This window comes from Eubalaena glacialis, chromosome 20 (genome assembly GCF_028564815.1).
Source record: "Eubalaena glacialis isolate mEubGla1 chromosome 20, mEubGla1.1.hap2.+ XY, whole genome shotgun sequence".
Classification (NCBI taxonomy): domain Eukaryota; kingdom Metazoa; phylum Chordata; class Mammalia; order Artiodactyla; family Balaenidae; genus Eubalaena; species Eubalaena glacialis.
In genome coordinates, this window is record NC_083735.1 from 18,708,404 (window position 1) to 18,732,296 (window position 23,893).

Sequence of the window (23,893 nt, forward strand, 5' to 3'; positions counted from 1 at the left end):
CAGCTCCACACATAGAATGTGGCAGCTCAGTACCTCTGTGTCACTATATGTTGGCAGTTCTCTAAATACGTCCATGGTGACAAAACTATTCCAATTGCCTGGCATTTCCTTGTGGCTCTCATCTGCCTCACACGCTACTCCCTTTCTCTCAATCTTCCTGACTCAGCTCCAAACACCTAGATTATACAATAGGTGGTATTCTATTTATTTCTTGAGAGTGATGGCTGACCCGTAATGACAAAACCTCTAGCTATGCACTGAGCCACTGTCTTCTAGGCCTGGCTACATAATCACTCCAAAATAGTTTTTCTAGATTACAACTGAAAGAAACAAACACAACATACCATTAATAGTTTGGACTACTTTTCCCTAAATGAAGCACCGTGAACTTACCTGCTGCTAAAACAAAGTATCATAGACTGGATGGCTTAAGTGACAGAATTTATTTTGTCACTGTTCTGGAAACTAGATGCTCAAGATCAAGATGCCAGCATGGTCATGGTGCGAGCTCTCTTTCTGGGTTGTAGACTGCTACGTTCTTTCTAAGTCCCCACATGGCCTTTCCTCAGTGTGTGGGCACAGAAAGAAAGAGAGGGCAAGCTGTCCGGCGTCTCTTCTTTTAAGGACACTAATCCTATCAGATCAGGGTCCCACTCTTATGACCTCATTTAACCTTAATTACTTCCTTGGAGGCCCAATTTCCTAATACAGCCACACTGGGGGTTAGGGCTCCAGCATACGAATTTTGGGGAGACACAAAACATTCATTCCACAACACCAACCACAGAGCAACCCATCTGCCCTTTTTCTCTACTCACTTATACAGGCCTTAAAAATGTTCTTGTAGGTCATCCCCATCAAGTTGGCAATTTACTCTCCGGAAGAACTTGAATATTTGGAGATTTAACTATGTCCCCTGTCTTTTGGATCATTTATAAACAACCTAACAAAAAACATTAAACAAGATCAGTGTCAGTCTCCTTGACCTACCTATACCCCAGTGGGGGGGTTCCTGCTTGCTAGTCCCAACTTGAGACTCCCCACCCGCCAACTAGCCTTGGCCTGCTGCATCCCAGCTTGGGGGGGGGGGCGGGGCGGTGTCTCCTGCAGGCCAGTTCCGGTCCATGGTTCCCTGTCTGCCAGCATTGGTCCAATGGCTCCCCAGCAGGAGGCTTCCAGGTTGCCAGTCCCCGCTTCTGGTTCTCTATCCGCCAGCCTCAGCCCAGCAACTTGGAAAATCTCTAGTGGTGAACACACCTCTTCCAACGAGGCCTGAATCCCAACCTAGGGAGGCCGCTGCCTTCCAACTTCGGTCCTTCCTTGGGTACTCTCTCTCAGCCCTAGGGTATTCTTTTTAATTTTGATTCCTTCTTAGTAGCTAATCCCCTGTAAATAGTTAATAATTCTTTATATTAAACCTTAACTGTTTCTGTTTCTGACTGGTCCCTGACTGATACAGGAGAGCCTGAAGATGAGTGTCACGGGGCGCCCCAGTGCTGCCTGAGGAACAAGCAGAAGAAAGGCACGCCAGAGCCAGAGCCAGAGCCAGAAGCCTCCTCTGCCTGCAGTGTCCCTGTCACAATCTCCCGGCAAAGAAGAAGTGTTTGCAATTTCCAGCGGCAGCATCACAAGCAGGGCAAGGAAAGGTAGATCTGGAGCTGAGGCAATAATCTGACAAGTGGCACAGTTAACTCTGCTGCTATGCATACACAAAGTCCCTATTTAGCCACAAATTAAAAAAAAAAAAAAAGCTAACACCTACAAGAACTTCCTATGTGCCTGGCCTTTTTAATAAAGCCCTCTTAATAAGCCTATAATGTAGGTACTATTACTATCCCTACTTTACAAATGAGGAAAACGAAGCATGTAAAATTATTTAGCTTTGGCAAGGTTCCTCAGTGACAGAGCGGAGATTCGAATCTAGGTATTCTGACTCTGCAGACCACACTCTTAACCATAACTCTGCTAACAACTGTTTCTATTCCTAAGATGGCTAAGTTTGAAAAAATGAAGAAACTCTGTTGAAAGCCAATGTTCAATACTGCTATTAAAAAAGACAGCATACTTAGTAAGTTTTAAATCTCTGAAAAAGACTAGAAACAAATATTTCCAAATGGTAACAATTATCAGTTCTGAGTAGTGTATATGATTCTCTGTATCTTTTAATTTTGGCAAAAATAACTCTAAAAAGAGAGTACAATAGAAGCACTAACAAAAGGTATAAAAATTTAAAAGTAATGAATCAATTTTTCACTAGTAGAAATTAATATTGAAAAGGATAAACAAGTTTTAAAAATCATGGAATATTACTGAGTTTTGGCAGTTTATTCCCATCACATTGGCATTAAATTTTCTGGAAGAACTTACATGTCACTTGAACTTAATAGAAATGAAAGCCAAAAAGGCATCATCTGGGACAAAGTTTATAAAACTAATGTCTTAATTCATAAAATAGATTTGAAAACTAAGTTTGGAGAGGATTAAGGGATGGGAACAAAATTAAAGCAACTACTAATAATAACTCAATAAAGTATTAGAAACAGTAAAGTGATTTTGAGATTAAAAAACTATGTAGCTGAAATAGACCTTACAGATTCAAATCAGTCATCCCTACTTATGACATTTCATAGAAGAATGATGTCCCTGCAAGGTGAAATGACTTAGTGATCATTATAGAGACAGACAGTGGCAGAGTCCTAAAACTCAACCCCTGTACACACCATATCTCATTTGAGAAATATTTTTAAAGGCATAATTAATATGTAGTCTTTAAATTAGCTGTAAAGGTTTTTTTTTTAATTTATTTTTAACTTATTTTATTTTTGGCTGCGTTGGTTCTTCATTGCTGCGTGTGGGCTTTTTCTCTAGTTGCAGCGAGCAGGGGCTACTCTTTGTTGTGGTGCGCAGGCTTCTCATTGTGGTGGCTTCTCTTGTTGCGGAGCACGGGCTCTAGGCACACGGGCTCAGTAGTTCTGGCTCGTGGGCTCTAGAGCTCAGGCTCAGTAGTTGCGGTGCACGGGCTTAGTTGCTCTGCGACATGTGGGATCTTCCCGGACCAGGGCTCAAACCTGTGTCCCCTGCATTGGCAGGCGGATTCTTAACCACTGCACCACCAGGGAAGCCCCAGCTGCAAAGTTTTTATATTTGGAAAGTATTGTTTGGAGATTCAGTTTCATCATCTAAGAGAAAGTCTGAAATACTCCCATCCAGAAAGTTACCCAAGAAAGAAGAGAAAAATGCTCATGTCAAGGAAATAGAGTAAGTTCTTCACTGGCCCTAAATACAGAACTGTGCAGTGTTTATTTGCAGGAACCATATCAGGCTCCTAAATGTCCAGCAGATTACAAAGTACACATCTGGAAAATGGCTCTAGATCAGGTCCAAAGAGGCAGTGACTGTGGAGATTAAGGCCAGTGAATTTCCCCTACCACAAGGGAACTGTAAGGCTTGAGGCAGGAAGCAGATTCACCTTCAGGTTCATCAAGGCAGTTAAGATTTATTTTTGCAGACAGATTACTGAGGACTACCCAAGGACAGTATAAAATCTATGCATATAATGTTGTTATGTGTGATATACATACTTTTGATTAAAATTCTTGTTTAAACTTGGGAATTATCAGTTCTTATAATGAAAATTGAAAAGCTAAGGGTATGCTGTTTGAAGTAGTTGGTGGCAGAGAAATATATTATATTAATGCAGTAATTAATCTTCCTAGGCATGCAGCTAGAGTACATTTCCCAGTGTCTCTTGCACTTAGACGTAGCCATGTGACTCAGTTTAGGAAATGGAATGTGAATGGAAGTGATGTGTCACTTCCAGGCCTGGCCCATAAAACCTTCCCATAGGTGTTCCCCCATGTCCCACCCACCCCACCCCACTTTTTGGCTAACTGGAATGTTGACACCTTGGAACCCACTTGTTGAAGACGGCAGAGTCACTATCAGTCTGGGTCCCTAAATGTCTACATGTTAGAGAACCACATGGAGGAGTCTTCTGATCAACCAATCACCCACCCAGAATTATTACATAAACAATATAAGATTTTATCGGGTTGATCCACTGAAATGTGAAGGTCCATTTGTCAATACAAACTAGTCTACTCTAATAACATCATATTTGAATATGATTCTGTATATTAAGTTGATCGTGGGTCTTGGAGACAATGTGAATGCCTTGACAAGAAGTAAGCAGGAAATGAAAGTATGTAATTAGATAACATCATCTGGTATTTCTTTCTGGAGAAGAGTACATTGCAGGGAAAAAATAATGCTCCAGGACCGTGATATATCCAAAAAATTAAGGAGAAGTTATCCAAGGATTTTTCCTGGCCAAGGGTAGAATGTTTCCTTTTTAAATAATCTTCCTTCATCTGTAGAATTTGGTCCTAAACATAATCCCAAAAGTTCAACATACTTGTGGAACTGAATGAATCTGATCTTCTGTCTTTTATCAGTCACTTTTTTTTGTCACTGGTAATGATGAAGACCCTGTGCTCTTCTCTGCCACCAACTTCACTTCGACACTAATATTTGGCAAATATTTAAATTCTGAATCACTGATACTGATGGAGGCAGATATGCCCTGGTTATATCACATACTACCTTGCCAGTGGCAACTTGTAGGCATTCCTACTCACTTATTGAAGAGGACTTTGAAACATAATTCATGGTTTTCCTCGTCACCCTAAATCACGTCAGAGAGAACTTAGACATTCAAGCAAATGGCCCATCTAGTAACTTAGCCTCAAAGCTCTCTGACTTCCCAATTTCAAAATTCAAGGACAAAATTCTATAAACACCCTACATCATCACCCAGAACTGCCCCATCTCTGGGACTACTGGGTACTGCTAGAGAAAAAAAATCACAGAGCCAATATCCATTTATGATCTCCAAACTCTTTTCTCTAGTCTCACAGCAAGATTCATTTTTCCTATGGAACTAGAAGTGAGGGTGCGATGAAAGCAAATTTACTTGTGAGGAAGTAATAAATTGAGCAAATTTACTTCTGATAGATCATTTCCTCTGTAAAGAATGGAAGCCACTCCCTGGCGGCGCAGTGGTTGAGAGTCTGCCTGTCAATGCAGGGGACGCGGGTTCGAGCCCTGGTCTGGGAGGATCCCGCATGCCGCGGACCAACTCGGCCCGTGAGCCACAATTACTGAGCCTGCGCGTCTGGAGCCTGTGCTCGGCAACGAGATGCCGCGATAGTGAGAGGCCCGCGCACCGCAATGAAGAGTGGCCCCCGCTCGCCACAACTAGAGAAAGCCCTCACACAGAGACAGAGACCCAACACAGCCATACATACATACATACATAAATAAAAAGAATGTAAGCAGACAAGAATATCATTAAAAATAAAAAAATAAAAAATAAATTAAAAAATTAAAAAATTAAAAAAAAAAAAAAGAATGGAAGCCACTTGCTTGAGCCTGGGCAAAGGTGGGACATGCTGCAGGTGGAGATAGACACATCGTTTCTGATTAGCTGTTGTGGGATGGGAAATGGAGTATCAGGGACATGTAAAAGGACTGTTATCTATGTCTCCTTGTACACCTTTCAGTTTGTCAAGTGTTTACACCTAGATAGAATTTCTGAGTTACAGGCATGTGAATCTTCAACTTAACACATAATGGCAATATATTTTCCAAAGATCTGTACCCCTACTAGCAGAGCATGAGGATTTTTATTGCTCCACATCAACGTCCACAGTTATTGTCACTATTTTTAATCTTACCAATCTAATTAAGAAACAGTGTTTCACTGTAGTTATATTTCCCTATTGTTAGTGATGTTGAGCATCTTTTCATGTGTTTACTGGTCTTTTGAATATCTTTCTCTTGAATTGCCTGTTCAAACCCTTTGTCCATTTTTCTATTGTGTTGTTGTTTTCCTTACTAATTTATAGATCGTCACTATATATTCTGGGTGCTTATTCCTTGCGAGTGCTATGTATTTTAGGTATCTTCTTCCATTCCAAGACTTCTTTGTATTTTAGTAGATATTTTTGTTTTAATGAAGTGAAAGGTAACAGTATTTTCCATTGTGCTTTTTGACTTGTTTTGAAAATCCTCCTCCTCCTAGGATCAAAATTTTATTTTCACATATATTCTTCTAAATATCATAAAGTTTTACTTATCACATTTAGGACTCTAATCCATCCACCTGGATTATTATGGCATGGGGTAGGCATCTAATTTTATTTTTGTTTCCCACATAGAACACTTAAACTCCAATCAAGCCCTATTGTCTTGCATATCACTGTTGTCCAATATTTGAGATCCACCTTGGTTTAACTCCTTTCAAAATGATAATAATTATCATCATAATATGTAGTCAATGTTTAAGACTTACCCCATTTTTACCAATTTCTTTATTCACCGTTACTTCTTGAATTTCACCTTTTTTTCATGTTCATTTCTTCCTACTATTCACTCTTTAATAGGTCCTTCAATGATGATCAGAGACTGGTAAACTCTCTGTTTTAAGAAATGATTTTATTTTATCCTCATTCCTAAACAATAATTTACCTAGGTAAAAAAATCTAAGTTGGCAATTATTTTCTCTTAGCTCTTTGAAGACATTGTCTACTATCTTCTGGCTTCCATCCGTTGTCACAGATTAGTCTTCAACAGGCCAACTGCCATTCCTTTGTAGGAAACTGGCCCTGTTTTCCCTTTATCTTTGATTTTACAGTTTCACTATAATGTGACTAAATATAGATTTATTTTTATTTATCCTGCTTAGGACTGTTTATGCTTCCTGAACCTTAGGATTAATGTTTTTGTTCCTTTCTGAGAACTGCTCAGGTATCTTCTCTTAGAATACTGCCTCTCATTCTCTCTATTCTCCTAGTCTGTAACCCCTAATTGATGAATTTTAGACCCTTTCAGTCTATTTTGCACGTCTCTTAAACACTCCTTAGTATTTGCCATTTCTTTAAAAGTGTGTTACATTCTGTGTAGTTCCTCCAAATTATCTTCCAGATTACTAACTGCCCCTTTCAGTTACATTTTATATGTTGCCTAATCTATCCAACCTCAAAGACTATACTTTACATTTCTAGAAGTTCTATTTGATCCTTTATTATAATCTACCTATTCTTTTTCATACTGATTTTTCATTATGTCTTTAATCATTTTGAAAATACTTAATTTATAGACTCAACCAAATTATCCTATTATTAAATCGTCAGGAGTCTAATCATTCAGTTTGCTCTCTTTCATAGAACTTAATATACTTTGTACTTTGGATTATGAGCTTATCCTCTTGGAGACCTTCTCTGTAGGAATTACATGTGGCCAGTGTTCAGGGCATTTCCCTCCAAAGAAGTTTTGCATTTCTTTCTGCCAGCTGCAACAGCTTTTTCTCTGCATGGGTAATAGAAGTTCTAACTCTAAACCCATTTGAGGTAGTGTGGGACCATTTTTATCCATTCTCGGGAGAGTCCTTTTTTCCACTTAGAGCCCATGCAGACACCGTCAGGCCTCCCTGTCATCAGCTTGTACTGGCGGGACCAGGGATGGTTTTCTTCTAGTCTGTTCTGTCGATAAGGGCTCTGGCTTTAGGGAGGTGGTGCCTCAGCTCCAACGTCCCAAGGTCTTGTCCCCACACAGGCATTAAAATCCACATCCCTAGAATTCCATGAGTAATGACTCACTGCTCCCCCACTTAAGCCACAGGTCACACTGTTCTAGTTATTAGCTTCCTCTTTATTCCTGCAGCGGGCAATTTCCTTTAATTTCTTAGAAGCCTGGTATGGCATGTAAAAAAGATGTTTCAAATATTTTTAGGACGGATTATGCAGCATGTTGTATGGATAAAACCAGAAGTCTAAACCATTTATTTTATTAAATGAGCATCCCATAATTTATTTACAAGCATTTTCATTTCACTTAAAAGCCATTCCCCCAACACAATATACTTCACAACTAACAAAGACCGACATATACCTATTGTTTATTCTCTAGTTTTTCCTTAGAAAGAGAACTCTGATGTTTAGCTAGGCCCAATAGCACACAGAATAAGGTCACATTCTTCAAGCTCTGTTGCAGTTAGATAGGGCCGTTTGACTAAGTTTTGGCCAGTAAATGTAAATAGAAGTGTTTTTTGAGACTTCCTGGAAAGCCAGCTTAAAGGTTGCTGACTCAGCCATACAGGGCACAGGTGAGTAAAGGCAAAGTCATCATTTTGACTTATTTCTCCTGACCCCAAGCCAACTGCTCCTCATTGCACTTTGCTTTTACTTATTTCAGCCTGTGTTATTTCCATAATCACTGTAATCCCTGAGTTTAAAGCTGTTGTAGAGGGCAATCATAAGCAGCAATGGGCAGAGATCACTGTAGAGGGAGGACATGAGGGAAAGGCAAGGGAGGAAGATCTGTATTTTCCCACACAGAAGCTAAACACTATGTGAAGAGCAAATTGCTTTGGACTAGGATGTGGTGCTGTGAGTGAATCAGTAGTTAACACCACAGCGTCGCCACCAATTTTTCTAAGTTAGGTAACTGACCCATCTGCTCCCCAGTACCTTGTTTTTCCAAAGGAACTAAACTTCCCAGGGAGCCACTGTACTCGCCTACAATTAAGAAAGCACAGCAGCAGACACTGGAATTATATAGTACATTTAAGAATGCCACTTTCTCTGTAAGATTCTAAGAGAATCGGAGTAAAGTCCTGAATAAAACATATCACCAAAATATGGAAAAGACGTGTTTCTAGAACTTCTCTATCAGCCTTTAATCAAACAATACACGCCTACAACCTGAGTAACTTCTGCCCTTATAAATCTGACACTTAGATAATCCCACTCCGGTTCACTTTTCCATATCCTCCCAGTTTTCACTATTCTACTGAAGATCAATGTTCAACCTGATCTATGGCTTTAGCCATGTTCCAAATTCTGTTAGATGAGGGGTGTGGGTAGAAGACCAAAGACACCAAGTGCTATTCTCCTATAATTTGCCAGCAAATGGCAGGAACCTTGAGAAGTTTGCCTCCTTGCCTACAGTTTTATAAAAAATTTTAAATAACTACTATAATGATTCAGGATAAGTTTTAGATTTAATTATTTGGTGATGTATAGGTGTAATATTTTTGATAATTAAATATTTAGTTCACAATAGCACTTTTGTACTTTTGAGTAATAAAATTTAGAATATTAGATCAAAGTATGAAATACAGACTTTTAACGTTGCTCCCCAAATAGGATGTCTTGACTTTGATTGAGTCTGTGTTATAAAAGACTTGACTCAACACTCCTACCTGACTTTTACGGTGATCAGGTAATCACCGGGGCTAGCAGATCAGAGGAGAGCATGACAGGCATATGTGATAGCACAGCTGCACAGTACTAGACCAAAGGGTTACTAAGACTGTATTCTTTACTAGGAGGACATAAAATCCTGATGTGACACATTTATTTGGATAGCAAGCAGTCTGGAGGAAGCCACATGACAACAAAGATCGAATGCAGAAAGGAGGTAAAGTTCGAGTCACACTGATCTCCGTAGTCCAAAAGCTTTCTATTACTGTCCTTAGGACTCCATCATGAGCTTGATGACAGTAATGTCTCAAAACCTTTCTTAATCTCCTGGGGACAAGAGCGAATGTGTTTGTATGTATATGGAGAATTACAAACCACATTCCACCTTAGATCAGTAAGAATAAAGTTAAAGTGGTTGGAAGAAGTTTAGATGATCCTATCTGAGTAGAACCAATTTCAACAGGTTGGAGCTAGCTTAAATTGGACCTAACCTATAAGAGCCTTTCTGACCTGTTGTGAGGCTGGTTAGGAAGTGTTCACTCTGAATTGCTGCAAGTAATTTGAACAATCCATTCTATTCCTTCCAGGGAAATGGAAAACCCAAATCTCTCACCTAGTCGATACTTACAGTGTCAACTGGATAGATATCATCCTTATCAGAAATCAGGAAAAAAATGGAATTATTTGAAATTCCTTTATATACACTTTCTGTATTCTAAATTCCAGAAATGGAGTTGAGTATTAAAATTGTTAAAAGGCAAACTAGTGAATGGGAAAAAAAAACCCAGATGGATTCTACTTTCCCAATTTGGAAAAATAATTCTGTAATGAGCAAACACTATGCCAGTCAATTAAATGATACAGCACTAAAGTTCCATATTTTGCTTAGCTTATATAATCTAGTAATACATCAAAGGATAAAGGAGTAAAGGGTTACTTAAAGAGGAAGATGAAAAACACAATATTTCTAGAAAATCCTACTTAGTATACAAATGACTAGGTGTTTTCTTTAATGCTACATAATGCCATAAATAAAACTTGTTCAATTTTTTAAAACACATTTTTCTCCAACACGGGTGTGTTTACACTACACAGAATAAAGTTACTCAAATTCTCAGTGTTTGGCACATACTTACAGGAAATCAGAATTAGTATTAGTGAGAATTAGTACTGTCCAGTTTAAACTTGCCCATCAAGTTTAAACAAAAAGAATAAAATTTGGAGTGTACTATAAGTTAGGTGTATTTCCTATGTAAGTTAAATATTACATCATGGGTAAAAATGTACTAATTAAATCATATTACTAACATTTATACATCTCAAAAAAAGAGATAACATAAACAAGAATTAGAACAGCAAAAGTTGTGACTATGTAAAAATATTCATCGAAAAACTTCTACATTTCATGAGCAAGTTAAAATCTCATTTTATCATTTAAAAACTCACATTTAAACTTGCAAATACTAAACATGAGCAAATTAAAAGGTTTCATGGTTTTCTAGTTTTTTTTAAGTGGCTATGTCAATCCTCTACTCTCCCACCAAATCTCTGTCATGGTGACTCCACAAATTTCTACTATCTTGCTCCCAGAAGATGACATCATCTTCTGTTTCACAGAGGAAATAAAAGCCATCAGGCATGAACCCCTTCGACTGCTTCCCACTAAACATGTATGCTCTCTGCCTCCTCCCAGCCTTCCTCCTGTCACACCGGAAATGGCATCTCCTATTATCCAAGATTAAACTCTTCCCTGTGTTTTAACTTTCAGCTCCCATCTCCACCTTGGTCCTTGGCAAATCAATCATCCTCTGTTTCCTTTGGGTTTAGTGTTCCTCTTCTTTCCATCAGCAATTAAATTATATTCAAGGGTCTTTCATTAAGAAAAAAATCAGTTCTGCAATAAAATATGTCCCTTGAGCTACTGCCCTCATGAAAAACTCTTCATGGCCAAATTCATGAAAGGGTTGTCAACACTTACTTCACCTTGTCCACCTCAGCTTTTCTTTACCTTTACTCTCAACTTAGCCAACTATAATCCGATTTTCACCTTCAAGATCTCACCAAGATCACCCATGACCTCCTTGTTGCTAAAACCGTCGAACACGTCCCATTTCTCGTCTTAGCTGACCTCCTCTGGTAGCGTTCACTCTAACTGAATACTTCTTATTTGAAGTGCAGTCTTTTGTTGGCTTCCACAACTCTCCTGGCTTTCTTTATTCTGTCTGGATCTCAGCTTTTTGCAGAGTTCCATTTCTCTGTCAGTCTTTTAAAACGCTGATGCTCACCAGGGCTCTCTCCTTAAGTGCTTTTCTCTTGTTCTACATATTCTGAACAACATCATCCATTCTTACGACTTTTAACACTTGATGATTCCCAAATCTGTATGTATAATACAGATTTCTCTCCTGAGCTTCTGACCTATGTATCCAGCTGGAAACTTCCCTTCAGCTGTCCAAGGATACCTTGATCCACTGTGCAAGTTAAAAACTCATCATCCATGTCCACTACCCCTAACCTGTTTGTTTGTTTGTTTGTTTTTTCCTGAACACCTGGTCTCAGTGAATTACTGCACAACCCACCCAAGTCACCCAAGACAAAAACCTGAATATCATCCTAGACTCTTCCATCTCTCTCATCCCTAAAATCCAATCAACTACCAATCCTGTTGATCCTACCTCCAGAATCTCTCTCCAATCCAGCCACTTCCAAGTGCTTCACTGCCATTTTCCTAGCAAAGCCATAACTATCTCTTATCTAAAGAAATATTATTGCTAAAAACCGCTTGACGTGGGAATTCCCTGGCGGTTCAGTGGTTAGGACTCTGTGCTCTCACTGCCGAGGGCCTGGGTTCAATCCCTGGTCAGGGAACTAAGATCCCACAAGCCGCATGGCGTGGCAAAAACAAAACAAAACAAAACAAACTGCTTGACATGTACTTTTTAAATTAAAGAATATGGAGAACCATACTCTCTAACATTCTCACCTAAGAGGCAACAACATCTTACCTGGCTACCCTGTGACAAATAAATCTACCAGATTCTACCAGGAAACCAAAAGAGGGGATCACCTAATTTAGCCTCCTATACAACAAGGTTATTCTACACAGAATTAACCTGTCTCCAATTTCACATCTGTGTGACTCCCCTCATAAGACTCTTCTACATTTACACATCTGGCAAATTCTTCAATATTCTGGGAAAGAATGAGCATTGCCTCAAGTCTCAAAACGTGCTGCCTTAAAAAGAGGTTAGAAAAGGTATACAGTGAAAGAAACTTAACAATGCATAATTATTGGCAATTATTATAGAAATATACAAAAGAGATGAAAAGTATTGCTCTCTTTTCCACTTGAGAGTAAAACTAAACTGATTAAAGCTTCTTAAGATGATCAAGTCATAAAATAGATCATGTGTTACATACAATAGGTAAAATACTGGATTAAAGTATGTTAATCAATCTAGTAGATTTTAAAATTTTTGAACGTGAACCAGAAAGGCAGTTCTAGAACCCCAATTTTTTCTCTAATAAAAATAATGCTTTAAGGTTAAAACTGTAGGGTTGGAAACAGAATCTTGTCAACATCTCTCTATAACATTAATAAAGTTCAAGGCCACATTTACTGAAAAAATTTTGGCAAGCCAAACTTGCACAATTAAAATAAATACAATGTCACATGATTTGGTCTCCCGAAGCCTGGAATTTTGACCTTGACTGATGTCTTCCCATTTCTAATGCTATAAATAACTACTTTAGCTGAACAAAATATGAAACTATTAACTCTCACAGAATGTGGTTGTGTCTTTTCAATGTGTATGTCCCATGTAAATATTTAGCATGGGCTTATTCATTCGACAAGTATTTATTGTGTGCCTACCAGGGCTAGGCTCCATAGCAGGCAATGAAGACATAAAGGTGATCAAGACAAACACAATGCCACTCCTTAAAAGACTAAGAAGAGAAGACAATTAACAAATAATTGCAAAAAGTCATCATCTGGGACTACAGGATAAGCAGGGGTATTTTAACAAATCTATAGAGTCAGGGAAGGCCTTCTGGAGGAAGTTCAGAGGCAGTGTCTTTAAAACAAAAATCTTCAAGGCTACGGTAACAGAACTGCATGTCTGTAGGTTACTGCTGTTCATTCCCATCAGTTATGTTATTCTCACAACACGTACAGGTTAATTTATATGCTAGGTTTATGTTCAGTATAAAACGCAGCTTAAAAGAGGCTTTATAAATCAAAGGTTCTTAGCTATAGTTTGAAACATCAAAAGGAATCACTTCTACCACTTCAGGGAAATCAAATAAGCATAATAAATGAGGAGGCAACACAGGTTTAAAATATTTCTGACAAATGGCAGATTGACCTCATGAGTCTCTTTGAACCCCTTCCTCCCCTAACCACATTAAAATCCCAGTAAATGAATCTTTCAAAAGGTGTAAACATACGAGAACTAAAAAAGAAAAAAGGAGAGGAGACTAAAACACTCAAGAGAATTCATCAAATTTTTATAAAATTGAAGAGCTGGAGGAGTGATAATCGACCTAGGGGAGCAGACGTACTACCTGGGTACTGTGGAGGAGGAGACCAAATGGAAGTTAGCTGATTTTCAGTGCAGACCTCCAAAAAGATAAGACCCAGGGAACACAAGTTACTGTGGAGGGAGAGTAAGTGGTGGGGATGAAAAGAGAGGATTGGAGAACAATATGTAAGTCCATCACCGGACACTCCCCCAGCATACATGCTCTCACACATATGTGCACTTTTGCCTGAACCCAGAAGATTCCTGTTCCTCCCACCTCACCTATTCTTTGAAGAAGTGCAATGACACCAGAGAAAAAGACTTATAAAATACTGATATTTGGATGCCACTCTAATGAAAAGCCCAGGTTAGCAAATGAAAAATCATGCCCATGTACAAAGAGCTTCTGAGTGGCTCTCAAATCCAGATAGGTAACAACCATAGATAAGTGAGGAAAACCTCCAAAATGAAAGTGAGAGCTTAGAAAATCAAACAGGAATTAAAAAATAAAAATAAAAACCTGGAAGAAACCACACAATACATGGAGTAGAAGATAATTTTTTAAAACCCTATAATTAATACCCTTATAATAAAAAGAGAAATTTAGCAGCCATAAAACAAAATACAATGAACACATGAACATCATGAACACAAAAACAGTTCTTTGAATTAAAAAATTAGAATAGCTGAAATAAAATATTTAATAGGAAGGGTGGAAGATAAAGTCAAGGATATCTCTCATAAAAACAAACAAAAAGATTAAAAAGTTAGAATTTAAGAAAGATTAAAATTTGAATTAAATTAGGATCTGTCAGGAGGTGTAACTTCAGACTAATAGAGATTCCAAAAAAAGAAAATAGAGAAGAAACTGTCCAAGAAATAATACAAGAAAAGTATAGAAAACTTTCAGATGTGAATTTCCGTATTGAAAGGACCCTCAAGTATAAGGCACAATAAATGAGAAAATGCCCACACCAAAGCTCATTATTGTGAAGTTTTCAAACACCAGGGATAAAAAGAAGATTATAAAAGTTTTCGGGGTGGGGGGGGGAAGGTAAAATACAAAAAGGAATAATGATCAGGATGTACTACTGGAGACTTGGCAAGGGTAAGACATGATTTCAGTATTATTTGACTTTTAAAACAATGTACAGCAATTTTTATAAACACCAAGCAATAATAATGTAAGTAAATAAATAATAGACAATAAATAGGTAAACAAATGAATAAAATAAAAATAAAACCAATTTACTGAATGCTCACTACCTGCTAGGGGTGCCATTCAAACTCCTTTAAATATATTAACTCATTTAACTCTCATAACTCTATGAGGAAGACACCATTAACCTCATTTACAGATGAGGAAACAGGCATTGAGAGATTAAGCGTGGTCTTTCAAAAACTGCATGATACTGTCGCTCAACTTTAAAAGTAAAATTAATTTTAAAAAAGAAGAAAATACCATTTGAACATTCACTACCATCCTAATCTGTTCCCAGATAACTATGGTTGATTAAAAGTTCTGACTTGGTCAATCAGGTCACAAGCTTAATATATGTCTGTGTGTGTGTGTGTGTGTGTGTATGTGTGTATGTGTGTGTGTGGGGGGGGTTGGGGGATGAAGGTTGAGGGTATTTGCTAGTATTTTAAGTATTCATTGTATAAAAATACTTTATGCTATGTATGTGTGATTTGCTGCTAGAAGGTCGATAAAATAGATTCCCTGCCCTAAATACAACAACAATCTCCAAAAGAACTGATGCACTTACAGCAGATCACCATTGCGTATTTGGGCAAAGAATAAAGGGTATATAAATTTCATTAAAGTTAGAAACAGAATAGCTGCCTCTTTTCCAATGTACTGTCATCTAGGCCCCTCACACTCTTCTTGTCTTGCAAGAAAAACTTCCCTAGATGATTTCCTAGTCATACATGACTATTAAAAATACTGATAAGACAAAAACTTCACGCCCCTTCACTCACTCTTGCCTTACACTCACCTTTACCTTATATTATCAACTACATAATGAGACTTGAACATTGTCATCTGAAGTTCCTCTGCAGGAGTTAGCTTCATTCAGTTCCCCACTTTCCATCGTCTCACTTACTGTCCCTACTTGAGAATGTCTGGCTTTAGTGGGGGGAAGAATTAGAGAAATAAACTCTTTTTGAATAATTTTTTTTTCTTTTCTAATCTGGTGACATCTTCATTCATTCTTTCTGACCTATGATAAGGAGGCTACACAGTTTTGGCGTTTCCTTTCTTGGGACTAATAGACTTCCATACGATAATGTCGAGGCTTCTGGGACCTCAGACCCTCCTTCGGTGCGCTCCTACTGCACTGGACCTCCTCCGTCATTTGCTGTTGCATGGCCCTGCCTGGGAGTCCTTTCTCTCACATATGCGGCCCTCCACTTTCTGCCTGTCATGCCTTTGACTTCTTCTGCGTCGCTTTTTGGTTTTATTTTGTCGTGGGTTTGGGTTTTGGTAGATAGGTGATGGCTGCAGCAACCTTTAAGATCCTGATGTGATGCATCAAGACATGTGATGCATCATGTACGTCTTCCCAACACCTGGGTGAACAGACCTGGGGCTGCCTGGCCTATTAGATTTCGGTGTCGCTCACAGGACGTCCCGATCTGTAGCCGCAGAGTCACACTGCGACAACCCCCAACGTCCGGTCTCACGCGCGCCCTGCACGGCTGTCACACCGTCCCTCCCAGCGCTCAGGTGTAGCACCTGGCGGTCCTAACCCCGAGAGTCACCTGCGGGCCGGCCGGGCGCGCGCAGCTGCTCACGCACATACCGTCTCCTTGGCAGCGGCGACCGGGATGGGAAGCAGCCCCCGGCCGCGGGGCGGTTCCTCCGGCTCTGCGGCCGCGCTCCTGGAGGGGAGCCAGGGGGCCGGCGCCCGCGCGGAGTCGGCCCTGGGGTCCCCATACAGCTGGTAGCACACCAGGCCGACCAGACCCCCGCCGGCCGCGGCTGCGATGCTCAGCTCCCCCCAGCGCCGCCGCCGCCTCCAAGCCGCCTCAGCCACAGCCCCCTCCTCCTCCTTCCGGCAGAAGAAGGGCCGGCCGGGAGGGCCCGGGGCCGTGCCCGCAGGCCGCCCGCACGGCCCAGGGAAGGGATGGTGAGGCGAGGGCGGAGGCGGGAGCCGAGGCGGCGGCCGCAGAAGCGTCCGCAGCGCAGCCATAGCGAGAGCTGCCCGCACAGGAGCTAGGAGGGGGCGGACAAGGCGGTGGAGGGTGCCCGAAACCTCGCGAGAAGTTGGTGCGCGGAGGTTCGCTGCTGTCCGAGAGCGACCCCTACAATTGCGCGGTCTGGGGTCCCCTCCGGGCGGCCTTTAGCTGGGGAACCGGGGGTCTCTGACGGGGGAGAGCCTGGGGAGGAGGGGGCGCAACCAGCCGCTCCTCGGCCCCGCGTTCCCAGCCCAACCCCGCGGTCATAAATGCGCCTCCCCCGGGCGACACCTGACTGCGCGAGAACCCAACACCGCAGGCGACAGCCAGGTCGGCTGAGCTGAGCCGAGCCATCGGGGGGGGGGGTGTCGGGCGCCCCTCCGCTAACGTGACCCTTCGCCTCTGCTTTGCTGGGTGGGTCTCGAATCATCGGTAATGCCCCTCTAAGAAAGTCACATCCCCTAACGGTATCCTGATCTTCTGATACGAGGTCGGGAATAATTTGGAACGGTATCTTCAGGTGTACAACAAAAATGAGATATAAAAATTTGGCTCGAGTCATAAAAATAGCAAATTAAGTAAAAAGTTTTTTTGGCACATGACAGCTTCTGGTCTTTTGATGGGGGAAGGCTAATGCTGTTTTTTAGTTACCGTTAATATGTTTAAAAAACATTACCATACCAGCGGCGTTACTTAATTCAATAAAACAGAACTGTCTTACTTTTGGGGGGAAGTTGTTGATATAAATAATCGGTAAGTGTATTGTGCCATTTTTTATTTTTGTTATTCCTATACTTGTTTGTTTGCTACACTTTATGAGAAAGTGTTTATGACATTCTTATCAGTTTCCTGCCCCTGAACCCAGTTTTGGTAACTTAGTTACCTAGCTTTGGTCTTTATATTCTGGAATGTTTCCAGGAGCCCTTAAAATATTATGCGTCTAGGGATGTGCACAACTAAATTTATTAGTCTCAAATGGGCTGCTGTCACAAGGGGATTAGATCCTGGCAAGTCTTATGAAAACTAAGGGCTTTCAGAGGCAAACAAAATGAGATTTTCTGGCCCAGGTCCTGCTATTGTCACTCCTCACTAACCCCTTGCCTGTAAGTAATCTATCAGATACACCTCAGTTACATCTTGTTTTAATATAGGCTAGTGGAATTTTCCTTTCTTAAAGCCACTAAAAGTGATAAACAGAAAAAGCCTCTATAACATGAACAAAATGTGTCTATTTTAGGATGCCATCTCTGTATTTCTTTTACTTTCAGCCTATTGGTTTTATATAACCAGTGCCTCAAGGAAGACTCAGTGGTAGCTTCTTGTTTTATTACCAAGATTCCTTCAATTTCTGTCTTCTCTGAATTCTGGAAAATTCCCACGGAAGCATTTATTCTCTGGATCTGCAACACGGTTCTTCTTCTGGCACTGTTTGCTTCGAGCTGAATACAATTTCCGGATTTTCTCATAAATTTCCGACATGGCCTAATAGCAGAATTCTTGGACAGACTGATGAATTTTTATTAGCTGCATATTAAAAGCAGAGAAGCTTAAAAAGAATTAGGGAGGTAATACAATAAGGTATTACAGTTAAGGAAAATGACAGAAATTCTCTATCTGATTTCACATACCTATCTATGTAATTTCTCTCCAGTTTAAAAAAATTTTTAATGTAGCTCCTGCAAGCCATTTCTTTGGCTAGAAACCAAGTTCTGCCATGAGAGATGCTGGGTTTAGGTTCGCCAAGTACTCAGAAAGCTTTGGATAAAAGGTCTCTCTACATGCAGAGGTTATTCTAACTTTCCTCAGTACCTCTCTTCTAAAAGCTAAATTTCCTTAAGAATAGTTATTATTTTCTTCTTACTTTTGATGCTGTGTAACTATAGCTACATGAAAATAACTTGATTCCTTTAATACCTGTATATTTTGAGTTTAATTTTCAAAGGGAAAAATTATTTTTTTAAAAATCGTGATATTAGGAATTTGGAAAAATTTTTGAAATTACAGGTAATAATGTTAGATCGATATAGATTTAGCCTAATTTCTTTCATCTTTTATGTCAATTCTACTATTAATAATATCCAAAAAATGTCCCTAATATACAGTGAGAGCCTACACCTTCAAAAAAATATTTCACTTATGTTCATTATGGTCTAAGTAAAAAGAAATGCTCTAAAGCATTTAAAAATATTTACAACAGCAGGAATTAAGCCAGACAGTTTTTCAGGAAAGCAAAGCTATCAGTGGAGTGATCAAGTAGAAGGCAAATCTGGACTCTTGATTTTGCTACATCTTAATTGCATAACCTATAATGCTTTGGAGGCCACAGTTTCCTATAAAATAATGGAATTGAATAGGTGATCACCTTCTGAACCCATGATCCTAATTAACCAAAATGTTCCAAGCATATTAGTAAAGCGAATATAGATACTTCCTTCATAGCATTTTTCACATGTCATTTCCCTTCTCAAAACACATAATTGCCCTACAATTGCTTTATTCTTTCCAATTAAAATTCCACCCCATGAACTAATTATTTTAACCTTTTAATACTTTTAAAATTGCAAATAAATGAGTGACTTTTAAATTTTGAAAATGTGAAATTTAAGTGTAATATGTGTCATGCCTAGGCACAAATGTCCTGTTTAACAAAACTTCTATTAAAAAAATCCTGCTTATCTAGTTGTACTCACTCTGAGCCCCAGAATCTTGACTAGTTGGAAGAGGAGCAATTATCTCTGAGGCCCTACATCAGGGCACATGAGCCTCCCCACCCACAGGTCTACTCAATTCTGACAGAGGGAGGCTACCAGCCAAAGAGTAAGGCTGCAGGAAGCCACTTCTCTCTTGGGAAAGTTGTTCCCATCTTTAGTTCTGTTTTCCTTGGGGGACAATTGGCAAAATCAAAAGAGAAAGTGATGGGAAAGGTGTGTTCTGTGGGGTTGCAGCCTTTTCTTGGTCTTTTGTCTTCAGAGTGCCAGCCACTAGGAGTCTGGAACTTTATTCCCCAGCATCCAGAGCCATGGAAACCAATTTATCGAAGGCGCTGAGAAAACAGATCGTTTTCTATTTTGACTAGCTCCCACTCCCAACGACAAGTTGACAATGGTTTGCACTCTGCCCTCTTCCCTTAGTCAAAGCAAATTCTTCTAAGCTTCATGAAGCCAGATCATCTATTTGGCTCAAATGCTGGCATATAGTAGGACTTCAACAAATGCTTATTAACTGAAGAAAGGAATTTATTATTGTAATGAGGGGGAGGGGGAGAGGCAAGATGGGAATGTGAATCAGGAGACAAGGAAATAAAGTAGCTCATCTGATGCTAAAGAAGTTGATAAAGCAACACATCCTAAAAGGCAATTAATGCAAATGGAAGGGCAAAATGAGCAAGCAAGATGTTGGCAAGAAAAAGTTGCAGTCACGGAGAAGGGCTGATTCAGAAACAAATTTTGTGATTTGAAGCCATCCTCTTACATAGTAATAAGAGGCATAATCCTGCTACATTTAGAGACTTAAAACAGTACACTTCCATCTGGTTCTTTTTGTGCTCTGACAAATTCCAGCATGCTCCATGGACAAAGGTCAGTGATTTGACCTTGATGCCGTCCATTCATTCTTACATATCTCACTGGTGACACCACCAAGCTGCCAGTTGTACACATTTAACTATCTAACTTCAAGACCAGTGATAATCTCACTCTGACCATTACATCTGTCCAATCTGATTTCTATAATTTTATATAATTTCCAGAGTCTTTGCTGACAGTGTCTCACTGTTCAATTCTTGTTATTGCCTTTACCCTCCATTTGGTAGCCAGGACCTCTTTTCCTATGTATTTGGGAAACAAGGAACAGCTAAGCCGCCTGCCTGAAACATGTGAGCCCTTTCTCAATTGTCATATTCTGTTTTCATGCCTGATAGTGATTAAAGTTTCCATGCCCATCAGAAGCTGTCTTCTGGGGAAGAATAGCCTCAGAGTAATAATATATTGATCATCTATTATGCAAGCATGATATTTGGGTTACAAAACAAATAATATCATCTTTATAAAACTGTTGGCAGTCACTACTAGAGTTTAGCATATGCATGCCCTATGACCCATCAATTTCAATCCTAGGTGAAATACTCAACAGAAATGAATACTTATGTACACCAAGACATAGAGAGGAATATTTGTAACTGGCCAGAAACTAGAAAGTATTCATAAGTTCATCAATAGTGCCCTGGATTTTTTTTAATTGTGTTATATTCACACAATTGAATGCTATATAGCAATGAAAATTACTGAAATGCAACTACATGCAATCATGTGGATCAAAGAAGGCAGACACAAAAGAATTGTATTATTCTATTTATAATGTTCAAAAACAACATATATATATATATATATATATATATATATATATATATATATACACACATACATACATGTGGTGTCAAAAATCATAATGATTTCTTTGGGTAGAGGGTAGTGATGAAGTGGGAAAAGGGGGTTCTAGAGTTCTGTTCATGTTCTGTTTCTTGATATGGGTGCTGGTTAAACAAGTGTATTCACTCTGAAAATTCCTAGAGCTATCCATTTACAATTTGTATATATTTTTTAATGCATGTCATACTTCAATTAAAAGTTTATATAAAATAAAAAATAGATTTTCTTCCTAACGTTCTTATATGATGTGTTATTTACTGTAGTGTTATAACTTGCTCAGTTCTGAACTATGTGACTTAAAAGGAATGTATAGAGCTTGTAAAGAGTTAAGAGCAAAAATGGATTGAAGAGTTGGAAACTAACAGAAAAGGTAGATAACGTTGATATAGCCTAAAGAGATTTAATGAAGGAGCATCTTAAAAAGTCTTCTAGTACCTGAAAATCCTTAAGAAGCTGCTCATTAGCTATTTTCCTTATTTAGTAGGGAAAGACCAAAAGGAACTTGGTATTTTAAGCCGCAACCTAGTGTTTCATCTTCTTTGACTTGTAGCACTTTCTCCTGTGAAATGTCCATATGGACAGACCCAGTAGGTATCTGGTGGTACGACCTAGTGCAACCAGTATATACCCTTGTCTCTGGCTCTAACCCCGGACTGTCAGGTGTTGGATGGGAAATTGCTTTAAGGGCAGGTAATCAAACAGAAGGGCAGCCTTCAGAACAGATGGAAAGCTCAGCACCAAGAGGGAACCATTAGAGAAATCAAGCATAGCATAAGGTAAGTCCATGTACATATGTGCAGAAACTTAGTGGGATGGCAAACCAGTCTCATTTCTTGCCAACTCCAACTGATGGGCATGTGTTACCCAGAACACTGCACTGAGCAAAATTTTCAGACAAGGTCCAGAATTCCCAGTAAACAACAGCAGAGTGTCTCTAGTTGAAGACAGGAGGGGATCCAGATCCTGTCCACTTAAAGCCTCTCTTCAAACACCCACAGCCAGGCCTGAAGCATCTCTGTAGAATCTTAGGGCTTAAAAATCATGAAAATGTACACATCTTTAATTTTTTCTGATGAGGAAAAGAATTAAAGAATCTTCTCTGGGTCACACAATCAGGGCTTTAGCCTCTATATTCTGCCCCATATCTACATAGTTTCTATATTGCAATCAGAAACTAAGAATTTAAAACAGTTTTTCTTAAAACACATTAATTTGCAAGAACTAGAATAGAAATTGCATTAGCTCAAATAAAAGAGTTATTTTATGGATAAAATCCATATCAAATCCGGGAACAGTGGTACTATGAGATCTAAGAAAGTATGGTAACCAGGTTAGCTCTAGAGACCCACGTAGTAAGAGGTCAAGGACATTTATTCTAACATACTGGTGTGAACATGACTTGGCTGCTAATCCCATCAGTCTCTATGAGTCTTAGTTCAGAACCTAAAGATAAAGTATTGGCTTAGTCTAGCTTACAGATGTTTTCTATCTTTGTTAGTTTCTTACTCTAAGGCCAATCGGCTGTGCCTGGGATGAAAGGGGTGGAGTCATATGGAGGAGGAATTTCTGCGAAATACGAAGAATAGCTTCTTTTAGAAGGCTCGGTGGGCAGGCACCGGTGGTGTGCTGGTAAATGTTTAACAGCTGGTTCTGGGGTAGAAGACAGGGGAGTCCTGATTTGTAGTGTTTACAGATTTCCATGGTGTATATACTCCCACCACAGCTGATGTCAAGCTACCATCATGACATTACTGACTGCGGAGTTGGGAAAAGATTCACAGTAGCACATCATTATATAAAATTTGCACGATACGCATACAAAAGAGGTAACAGGAATAGTAAAAAAAATGGGGGAGTGATGAGTTTTTAGTACTTATTACCTTTGATTTTAATATAATTTATCTAATTGTAAATTTATATAACTTACTTTTTAAAATGTCTCTTACAACTTGGCTCACTAAATGCCTGAAAATTTAACAATCAGCTCTACTGAGCTTGAGCAAGCAGCTGCACCACACGACTACTTAAAGATTACCATATTCATTAGCGAGTTTGGGAGCTCTTGAAGACCACTGTTTGATTCCAGAAGGAAACAGAATAAGAAGGACATAAAACTAAACCAAAAAAGATCAGGACCTGCCTTTAGCCACAAATGGCAAAATTAATTTACCCATCCTTTAGTCAAGAAGAGGGTTAACAACCTTCCCTCTCTTCTTGGGGTCGTTAATTATTTTCAATCAACCTGCATGCAGAGGTTACTATGGAATTTTTTTAGTCTTTTTTTTAACTTTCTATTTTATATTGGAGTATAGTTGATTAAAAATGTTGTGATAGTTTCAGGTGTACAGCAAAGTGATTCAGTTATACATATATATGTATCTATTCTTTTTCAAATTCTTTTCCCATTTAGGTTGTTATATAGTATTGAGCAGAGTTCCCTGTGCTATACAGTTGGTCCTTGTTGATTATCCATTTTAAATACAACAGTGTGTACATG

At 39.3% G+C, this 23,893-nt stretch overlaps 1 protein-coding gene across 4 annotated transcripts in view; it reads right to left on the reverse strand.

The window, feature by feature from the left end:
* The window catches only part of MICU3 (mitochondrial calcium uptake family member 3), a 116,010-nt gene extending 99,003 nt beyond the window's left edge, over positions 1-17,007 (reverse strand). For 2 of the 4 annotated variants that reach the window (XR_009698757.1, XM_061177276.1), the window contains exon 1: positions 16,594-16,986. Coding sequence is in view for 3 of the 4 variants with exons in the window: in XM_061177276.1 (XP_061033259.1) it covers positions 16,594-16,983 (390 nt within the window). In the remaining variant the exon portion in view is untranslated. Of the gene's footprint in view, positions 1-16,552 lie in introns of all 4 variants that reach the window. The other 2 variants (XM_061177278.1, XM_061177277.1) reach the window with 2 other exon arrangements.
* Positions 17,008-23,893: the final 6,886 nt, after the last annotated feature.